This window comes from Phocoena phocoena, chromosome 3, assembly GCF_963924675.1.
Source record: "Phocoena phocoena chromosome 3, mPhoPho1.1, whole genome shotgun sequence".
Lineage (NCBI taxonomy): Eukaryota > Metazoa > Chordata > Mammalia > Artiodactyla > Phocoenidae > Phocoena > Phocoena phocoena.
Genome location: NC_089221.1, coordinates 64,849,638 through 64,860,611, shown reverse-complemented (window position 1 = coordinate 64,860,611; position 10,974 = coordinate 64,849,638). Strand labels below are relative to the sequence as shown.

The 10,974-nt window shown below is 40.4% G+C and overlaps 1 protein-coding gene across 1 annotated transcript in view; it reads right to left on the bottom strand.

Moving 5' to 3' along the window:
- Positions 1-344: 344 nt before the first annotated feature.
- Positions 345-10,974, bottom strand: part of RASGRF2 (Ras protein specific guanine nucleotide releasing factor 2) — a 234,112-nt gene continuing 223,482 nt past the window's right edge. Inside the window, exons 23-27 of the mRNA XM_065874125.1 lie at positions 10,254-10,451; positions 5,650-5,729; positions 3,916-4,033; positions 3,275-3,343; positions 345-437 (exon numbers count right to left, since the gene is read on the bottom strand). Of these exons, the coding sequence (XP_065730197.1) occupies positions 345-437; positions 3,275-3,343; positions 3,916-4,033; positions 5,650-5,729; positions 10,254-10,451 (558 nt within the window). The remainder of the gene's footprint in view (positions 438-3,274; positions 3,344-3,915; positions 4,034-5,649; positions 5,730-10,253; positions 10,452-10,974) is intronic.

Genomic DNA, 10,974 nt, shown 5'->3' with positions numbered 1-10,974 from the left:
ATGCAGCAGAGTTTCAAATTCCCCTTCTTACCTGCTTCATTAAAATGGCTACCAGCACCTCCCGTCTTATATTCCCTCATGCAAATGTGCCCTCAGCTTTGCCAAATATCAATCTCTTCACCTTCCCACCCAAGTCTGAAGCATCTGTCTTCCACTCCAACCAACTGGGCTTCCCTGGCTGGAGACAGAATTCCCGTTTGGTTCCATCATCTTGGGGGGACAAAGGAGACTGGCTTCGTCTCCATCACCCCCGTCCTCCCTGCACTGTGGGAGGCGTGGCATGCACAGTTCTGTCCCTTCTGCTTTCCACGAAAATTCCACCGACTCAGGGCAAGGCTGGATCGTCAAGCAGGGAGCCGAGGTTCAATTTTTAGAGACAGCTCATACAGTGTATCTTCATCTATGATGAGGGCTTTGTCAAGCAAGTACTGAGTGACCTGGAGAAAAAAGGGGAATCCCCACTTTGAGTTTTTTCACAACACCAGTACGTACATTTTCTGGATGGAACCCGACACAATTCAACGTTTTCTCCTAAGCATTGAAATACTTTAGGTAACTAAAAAAATTATGAATATATTCTTACTATAAAAAAAAAAATCACACATCTCTAGTCCTCTGTCAACTCCCACCCCCAGGCACTGCCCTCAAGAATTGCCACTGTTATCAGTTGGCCTGTATTCTCCCAGACATTTTTCTGTGTCTTTCTAGACATTACCATGCACTTAACAGAAATCAATTTTTCCCCTTATAAGTGGTATCAAAACGATACATTTTATTCTGCTTTTGTCAAACTAGAAGTCGTGGAGAGCTCCCCATGTCAGTACAAAGAGCTCTAACTGCTGTGCACCATTAACAGTGTCACATATCAGAGTTTATTTAATGATCTCATATCGATGGGTGTTTGGTGGCTGTCAATGTTTCACTATGACACAAAGTTACAGTGAAGTCCTTGTTAGCATGTTTCCTAGTGCTAACATGTGAATGGTCCTCTAGACACTGGAAATGAAATGAAAGGAAAGGATATGGAGATGAACATGTTGGAACATGGGGTAGCTCCGTGAAAATATTTCTTTATTTTTACTGAGATATAACAGACATAAGTAAAATTAATAGCTTGATTAGTTTTGACAAATGTAAACACCCATGTAACTTAACATATATAGCATGCTAGAGAATAACTCCATCAGCCCAGAAAGTTCCCTCATGCAGCTTCCCAGTTGACCTGCTGCCAGAAGCAATCGCTGCTCAGATTTCTATCACCACATGTTCTGTCTGCTCTAGAACTTCACGTAAATGGAATCACACAGTATGTACTCTCTTGTGTCTGGCTTCTTTCACTCAGCATTATGTTTTGAGATTCATCTATATTGTAGTGTGTTTCAGTGGTTTGTCCTCTTCCATTGCTGAGTAGTGGGTCCAATGTATAGATATTCCACAATTTGTTTATCCATTCATCTATTTATGGACACCTGGGCTGTTTCCAATTTTTGGCTATTATTAAGAAATGCTATAAACATTTTATACAAGACTTTTAATGGGCATTTAATGGGAAGTTTTCACTTCCCTCTTGGATAAATACCTGGGTCATTAGGTAGATGCATATTTAACATTTCAAGAAACCTCCAAATGACACAGTTTTTCCAAGAGGTTGTACCGTGTTACTCTCACCAGCAGTGTATAAGAATTCCAGTTACGTGGTATATCAATTTTTAATTTTAAAACGTAATATAAAATGACCTCCAAAACGGTTGTACCTATAGTACATAAGAGCACCTGTTATCCCATACCCTAACTAATGTTTGCTGTTATCAATATTTTAAAAATTTGTCTTTCGATAGCTGATAATGATGCTTCATAATCTGCATTTTTTCTTATTAATGAAGTTGAACATTTTCCAAATATTTGTTTCTTCTTCTGTGAGTTACCTGCTTATAGCTTTGTCAATTTTCCTATTGAGTTGTTTATGCTTTTCTTATAGATTTATAGGAATACTTTTATTCTGTCTCTTTGTTTTACATGTTACAAACATTGTCTCCTAGTCTACTGCTTGTATTTTGACTTTTGAAACAATTGCCCTTTGTCATATAGAAGTTTTAGGTTTTGATTCAGCAAAAACTTTATCAAGCTTGTCTTTTACAGATTTTGCATTCTGTGTTTAGGGTCTTTCAAACCCAAAGGTCATGAAATTTTGTCCTATATTTTATTTAAATAATTTAATATATTTTTAATATTTAAGTAGTGAATTCATCTGGAATTTATTTTTGTGAATGGTATAAGACAGAGAGCCAAAATTCCTATTCCATTTATACAACGGTCAGTTTCTTTCTGGCGCTTTCTTTAAACATTTCCTTTATCCCATATTAGATTTTCATATAGACAAAATCTGCATCTGGACTTTATCCTGCTCCATTGAGTTTGTATTCCTGTGCCAATATAGTCCTGTTTTATTCAGTACAGTTTTAGTGTCTGTATCTGGTAGGGTAAGCTCTCCCTTACTCTTCTTATTTTTCAAAAAGTCCTTATTTTTTTGGCCTATTAAAGCTTCCTTATGAGTTTCATAATAAGTATGTCAGGTTCCATGACTAATAGGGATAATTGGCTGTGAGTTATATGGGAATCTTCTGTCTCACCTTCTCAATTTTTCTGTAAAGCTAAGATGATTCTAAAAAATAACGTCTATTAAAAAATGAAAAGAAAAGAAGGAAAGAAGGGAGGGAAGGATGGAGGGAGGGAGGAAGGAAGGAACAAAAGTAAAGAAAGAAGAAAGAGGTAATAAAGGCCAGTTATGGTTGGGATGGAGCGAGGAAGGGGGTATAAGACGTGATATGAATCTTGAAAGATGAGTAGGGACCACATAATGCAAGACTTTTTGGACATATCAAGATTTTTTTCTTTCCTTATCCTAAGAGCAAAGGGAAGCCAATAAAGCAAACAACTTCCACTGTGTGTTTCAGAGAGTTCTATCTGGCTGTAAATTTGTAGAATGGATTTACGTTCTGTAGACCAGGTAACAGATATTGGTAGTTTGGACCAGGGGTGGTTCCAGCTTCACAAGAAATACAGGATGTAAAACAGATAGAATTTGATGATGAATTGATATTCTTTTTGCTTTCTTTCTTGTTTTTCTCACTCACAGTTACCAAAGGTTTGTCTGTTTTATTGGTCTTTTCTTTGAGTCAGCTTTTGGTATTATTGATCTCCTCTACTGCTGTTTCCAATGAATTAATTGCCACTTTTTTCTTCATTAAATTCTCTTACAACCACACAATATTACCTTTGGCTGATGGTCTATTCGATAGGAGGTCTGCTGGAACTGGCGTATCTCTCTGATGATGTGTGATATCTGACAGAGAAACAACAAGAGCAAAGCCTAAGTACTGCCCCTGTAATGCAGCACATTCTTCTGGGAGCCCGTCCCAGAGAAGTCAGTCCCCTCCTCCAGTGAGGTATCTGGAGCCCTGTCCCATCATGCTCCAGGCCCCAGGGCTTTCTTGTCCTTTAATGAGCCACACAAAATGTTAACAGCAAGGAAATACTGAATTCACCATCAGGGAAACAGCTGGCATGGGGCGGCCTCAGGTTCAGGAGTGGCAAGCCCTGGGTGCTAGTGTCCATGGGCTCCTTGCTTCTAACTTGGTGCTTAGAACCCAGCTGTCCAGCAAGAAGCCTCAGCACCTGTCTATCACTGGTCAGTCCTAGAAAGTCATCCCTGGAGCTTTATTCCCTACCCTCTTTGTCCAGACTGCAAGCTGAAATGGACCTGCGAAAAATCTCCTGAATCACAGGTGTCCACCACCAGTGTCCACCACCTCTTCACCTCGAGCGTAAAAAGCAGTGACCTTCCATGACGTCGCCTCTTCTCTGTAAGCCACTGATGTAACTGAGACAGCCTGATTGTATGAAATTCTCACCTACCATTCTCATCTTGGAGAAATTGACGAGGCCTTCCTCAGTAAAGTTTGGTGTTCCTTCTTCAATAAATGCCAGGTCTGTCAGGTACATCCCCAGATAAGGAACAGCAGGGGGGTTACAACTGCAAGACCAAGAGGTACTGTTGTCATGCTCATCCCCACAAGTGTCCACTTACCTCCCGATTTAAAATAAATAGGAAGCAAATGTGCTGCTCCCACCCTGAAGAATAAAGTCTTTTCATTCCATTTTCAGAAGCACACTCACGATATGCAGAGTTTTAAATATGCCTCACGATAGAATATGATACAAAATTACAGCCCATGCTTTACTATGTGTTTGAGACAATGGTATTTCAAACAACAGGATGTCTTACAGACAAATACTAACGTTTGCTAGCGAGACTTGCTTGCAGTATTTATCTGCATTGGCCACACTTCTCTGAGGGGTAAAAGCATGTAGGAAAACCCCATGCCCTCACCTCATTAAAGTGCAAACATTCCTTAAAGAAGTGGGTGGAAAAAAACATCAATGTAATTAGAGCTTGTAAAACTTGTTCTCTGTTTTAGTTAGTACTTAAATGTTTTAGAAGGTATAGACTTAATTAATATCACAACTACATGCTAAAGTGAGACCTTTGCTGTTTGGAAGGGGGATGAACTTGTTTTTCTCAAGATGTCTAGAGGCTGAGAATATGGCCTTTTGATCCAGAGTGAACTGGGTTTGAGTCCCTGCTTGACCACTTACTAAGTGATGCAGGGCAAACTCTCTGAACCGCAGTTGTCTGTAAAATGGAGACAATAAAACTTATCTCTTTAGTTTGCTGTGAGGCTTAAATTAGACACATCAAGCACTTCACATAGAGTCTGTCATTTAGCAAGTATTCAGTGAATAGTTCTTGTGCTATTGTTGTCACTGTTGTTACTATGAGTCTTTCTTTCTCTCAGGGCATCACAGGACAATATTTTCCAGAGTAAGGCAAGTATGTGCAGTAGATGATAAGAAAACAAGTTGCAAGAGAATACGTTTTATTCTCTCTCTCTCTCTCTCTCTCTCTGTCTCTGTGCACGCGCGTGTGTGTGTGTGTGCGTGGGTCTGTAGAAAGAGAGAATGATCCAGCAATAAAAGGTCAAAAATACATAACAATAATCAATAGGCACTGGAATATTTAAATTTAAAAAATCACAGGAGGGCTTCCCTGGTGGCGCAGTGGTTGAGAGTCCGCCTGCTGATTCAGGGGACACAGGTTCGTGCCCCGGTCCGGGAAGATCCCACATGCCGCGGAGCGGCTGGGCCTGTGAGCCATGGCCGCTGAGCCTGCGCGTCCGGAAGCCTGTGCTCCGCAACAGGAGAGGCCACAACAGTGAGAGGCCCGCATACCGCAAAAAAAAAAACAAAACAGGAAATCACTGTGTTTAGATTAACAAATACCAAGTCAAGAAACTCTTCATAGTAAAAGAGTTTTATTTACTCTTTATGTGGTTTAATTTACTATGGTGATATTTTCTTCTTATTTGGAAAGCTCTGCATAACACGAGTATGTCCATAAGCTATTTACTTACTGTATCCACAGTATTCCAAATGAAAAGGGAAATCAGAAAAAAACCTATGTGATGGAAGTTGTTCCCATTTGTTTTTCTTTTCAAGCCAAAGTAGGAGGTAAGTGACTATTTGTACACTATAAAAATTATATAAACATATTTGTGAATTATGAATAATTTAATATTAAGATAGACATACTTTTTAAGGGTTTCTCTGAGATTTTTAAATCTTCCTTCAGATGAAATAGTCTTCTGAAGCTTGTCCATTAGAGCCTTTGTCTAGAAAGAAACAAATAACTTAGTATGTCATGAAAATATTCCTGTGGTTTGGTAAGGTGGTAAGTTACCAAAAGATGCTCAGTTCTCTTCTACAGTGGCAGTTACTGATACCTTTGCCAGACTATTGTGATGTGATATGACTTTCAAAGTATAGAGGGGGGCATTATATTTAAATTTAATGTTTAAAAAAAGGAGGAAGAACACGTAAAGAAAAGTGACTACACTAATCATTGAGCCAAAAAGACAGAAAATGTGTAGAAAAGAAAAACCGTAATGCACAAGAAACTTAGGAACTTAAAGAACTGAAAAGCACATGTTGAATAGAGAATCTTAAAGGAGAAGTCTTGTGTCAGGGAGTTTTCATGATGAATCTTTTCAACTGTTAATTTCCAAGTCATCAAAGCACATATTCTGTGCTTGGCTATGGACTGACCAATACCGACTCTGATGAAATGTGACATGTGTGTGACAGGATAATATGCTCTTTGTATCCAGTGCCTAATGGCTGGGGCCACCACAGCGTTAGAGGGAGGCAAAACCCAGCCATGACCAAGGGGTCAGTGTCCAGCTTTTGGATTCTGATATAGCTGTTTGAAGCCCACTTTAAAAATACTATTCCATAAAGACGCAGACGTAGAGAATGGACTTGAGGACATGGGGAGGGGGAAGGATAAGCTGGGGTGAAGTGAGAGAGTGGCATGGACATATATACACTACCAAATGTAAAATAGATCGTTAGTGGGAAGCAGCCACATAGCACAGGGAGATCAGCTCGGTGCTTTGTGACCACCCAGAGGGTGGGATAGGGAGGGTGGAAGGGAGACTTAGGAGGGAGGAGATATGGGAATATATGATTATGTATAGCTGATTCACTTTGTTATACACAGAAACTAACACAACATTGTAAAGCAATTACACTCCAATAAAGATGTTAAAATTTTAAAATAAAAATAAATAAAATAAAAATACTATTCCAATACCCATTCATCATAAAATCTCTCAAAAACTAGGGAAGAGAAAGTAGCTTCCTCAATTTTATGAAAAGCATTTATAAAAAGCCTGCAGCTAACACCATCCTTAATGGTGAAAAACTGAAAGCTTTCCCCCCAAGATCAAGAACAAGGTAAGAATGTCCTCTCTTACTATCCTATTCAACACAGCATTGGAAAGTCTAGCCAGAGCAATAAGGCAAGAAAAGGAAATAAAGGCATATAAATTGGAAAGAAAGAAATAAGATTGTTTCTATTTACAAGTGACATAATTGTCTATGTAGAAAATTCCAAGGAAACTACAAAAAAGCTCCTAGGGCTAATAAGTGAGTTCAGCAAGGTTATGGATACAAGACCAACACAAAAAAAATCAATTACATTTGTATATACTAACAATGAATGTGTGGAAACCAAAATTAAAACCACAAGAACATTTAAATATCTCCAAGGAAAATGAAATATTTAGGCATAAATCTAACAAAACAAATACAGGACTTGTATGTTGAAGATTTCAAAATGCTGATTTAAGAAATCAAAGAAAACCTAAAGAAATTGTGAGAAATACTGTGTTTATGGACTGGAAGACTCAGTGTAGTAAAGATGTCAATTCTCCCTAAATTGATTGGTTTAATGGAATTCCAATGGACATCTCAGTAAAGTTTTTAAGACATAGTTTTTATCCTAAAATTTATATGGAAGTCCCAGCACTTAAGGTAGTTAAAATAATTTCAAAACAGAAGAATAAAGTGGAGGAATATAGAAAGAATTCTCAGATCTCAAAGGTAAAAAAACCAAACAATCTAATTAAAAAATGAGCTGAAGACATGATTAGGCATTTTGCTGAAGAGGATATACAAATGCAAACAAGCACATGAAAAGATGTTTAACATTATTAGCCATTAGCAAGTGCAAATTAAAACAATGGTGAGATTTCAAAATGGCTAAAATTAAAAATAGTGATAACACCAAATGCTGACAAGAATGTGGAGCGGGCTTCCCTGGTGGCTCAGTGGTTAAGAATACGCCTGCCAATGCAGGAGATACGGGTTCGAGCTCTGGTCCGGGAAGATCCCACATGCCGCAGAGCAACTAAGCCCGTGAGCCACAACTACTGAGCCTGTGCCCTAGAGCCTTCGAGCCACAGCTACTGAAGCCCACATGCCTAGAGCCCATGCTCTGCAACAAGAGAAGCCACCGCAATGAGAACCCGCACACAGCAGTGAAGACCCAATGCAGCCATAAATAAATAAATTTATATATAAAAAAAAAAGAATGTGGAGAAACTGGTTTACTCATACACTCCTGATAGGAATGTAAAACGGTACAGCCTCTCTAGAAAAGAGTGGAAGTTTCTTACAAAACTAAACACACAATTACCATACGACCCAGCAATCGCACTCTTAGGCATATCCCAGAGAAATGAAAACTTATAGTCACATAAAACATATTCATGAATGTTCATAGCAGCTTTATTTGTAATAGCTGAAACTGAAAACACCCAGATGTCCTTCAAGGGGTGAATGGTTAAATGAAATGTCATATCTACACCAGGAGGTACTGTTCAGCGATAAAAAGGAACTAAGAATTGATACATGTAACAACTTGAATGGATTTCAAAGGAATTATTCTGAGTTTAAAAAAAGGCAATCTCAAAATGTCATATACTGCATGATTCTATTTATACAACATTCTTGAAATGACAAAATTACAGAGATGGAAAACAGATCTGTGGTTGCCAGGAGTTAGGGAGGGAGAGGGGGGAAGGTGGCTGGGGCTATAAAAGGGTGGCAGGAGGGATCTTAGTGATAGAACTGTTCTGTATCTTCACTCTGGTGGTGATTACATGCATCTATCCCTGTAATAAAGGCACACTAAACACACACACACACACACACACACGCACACACACAGATGAATACATGTAAAAGTAATGAAGTCTGTATAAGATTGGTGGATGGTACCAATGGTTAATTTTGTGGTTGTGATATTGTCTGTAGTTATGCGAGATGTTACCACTGGAGGACACTGGGTATAGGGTGGAAGGGATTTCTATTATTTCTTATAATTGCATATGGACCTACAGTGATCTCAACATTAAAAGTTTTTTAAAAACAGTTTTTATAAAAGCTGTGGCTTTTATCTGCAAGGTCCAGGCTTTATTCACAGAAGAATTTGCCATTTCTAGGGGCCAAACTTGGGATTCTTAGAGCATTCCATTTTTACTAAGGAATGGGGGGAGGGGATAAAAGATATGACTTAGGCTTGGCTTCTTGCTACATAGGGAGGAATTTAAAAGGCTCGGAGAGAGCAAAGAAAATAGAACAGAGAAAGAAGCAATGTCTCTGAGAGGGGCTTAAACCCTCAGAGGGGGCAACAGAAACCAGACAGCTTTGAGGAAGTGTCAGCAGAATATATGCTATTCTTCCTGCCTGAAACCCTTGAGGTGGGCGCCCTGAAGACACCCTTCACCAACTTTGGGTGGTCACAACAAGGCAGGCACAGTGGTCTGTGGAAGAAGGATATGCAGAGAGGGCCTGGCATAAACACTCCTAGCCTCTGGTGCCCATGGGACATGAGGAGCCTAGAAAGTTGCCCCAACACCCTTTGAGAGGGTCAAGTGAGTTATCTAGTAATGAAGAATTAGCCTGCCCACTAGGGATCAGCAAGGAGCACCACAGCCTGTAGTAGAGGTAATACGCACCCCATCTCAGAGAAGCAGCAGAGCCAGTGAGAGACGAATGGGAGGTGAGGTCAGCCAAGCTCCCTGCATGCAATAACCATGCCATGTTCCTGGCAGGGTAGGGTGACCATTTGAACACCAGGCACAGGCAACTCACAGCGGCTTGTACCCAATGACTAAACTGCCAAAGACTACAGCAGGAGGCCAGCGGGTGCACACAGCCTTCCACAAGCCCGGAAAAGCCCTCCCTAACACCCACTGACACACAGGGGGAAGAGCAGGGGGGAAATGGTGATGTCACTTGAATCCTGAAATTATCTGAAGGAAAAAATAAGCGTGAACAAGCTAAGTCCAATTAAAAGAAAATTAAGAAGTTATATTTCTTCACATTCAAGTCATTATGCCAAAACTTGACTACCTGAATGACAAAGAAGAGGTGAACATGGAGGCCCTCTCTCCCTGGTCTTTGGCCCTAAGGCATTTGTACCTTTACTTTGAGGGAGAAAGAATGGATCCACGGACATCACCGTGCTCACTTGGAATCAATGCGCCCTCCCTAAATGATTCAGGGAACACCTCCTGACTGTCAACCACATTGTCTGAAGTTGTCCCCAGATATGTTGTAATGAATGTTTTGGTTTGTATTTTCTTTTCTAAATTAACCATTTAGAAACACATATGAGCAGAATCAATTAAGTGGTAAGAACACAGTAATTACCCATGTTGGCACCTTTCTTTGGCAACGGAGCTGCACATTTCAGCTAATTATTTCCTAATCAGTAATATTTATCCTGGCTCTGGTCTCCCAGTCTCTCCTCCTCGCGGCAGCGGGAGGTGTCGCCCACTGATGCTCACCTGCTTGGACACCTTGGCCCAGGTTTTCTTCAGCCGGTAGATGGCACTTCTGTTTAAGGCTGAGGTGATCTCCAGCACGCCATTGTAGTTGTGCAGGCACCGGCAGATGTCCGCCACGGCCACCCACTTCTCAATAGCATTGGCTCGGGAGCTGACATCCGCATAATTCATGATCTGGGAGGCCACCAGGTTACTCATCTGAGACAATGGAAAAGCCAAGAGAGGCCAGCTAAGAGCCAAAGCAATTCATGCAGGCACGATACCTGAATTACCTACAGAAATGTCAGCAAAGCAGGTGTCAAGGGATGCGAGATCATGGTCCATTTAGATATCAACCTTCTGAAGAAACTAAAGTCTGTAATGATAACAATAACAACACACGAATGAACACCTGCTCATCCTGAGTGAAGAGAGGGGTTGTTTGGGATCAGCTTGTTGGGGGAAGAGGTGGTTTTGCTAATCAGTAATTTTGATGGAGGAGTCATTTCCAATAATTATTGAGAGAATGGCAGAGAACGAGCTAACCCCTGAGGAATGGCAACCTTTGCAGATCAGGGGTTTCACTTCTTGGGGCCTCCCCCAATGTTCCTTGGGTCCCAACGGTGTGGGGATATTCACTCTAGGAAGCCTCAGTTATCACAAAGAAAACACATTTCCTCCCAATCAAATCAAACTCTAACCTACCAACTCTCAAACCAGAAACACTTAGGTGCAGAAGAGA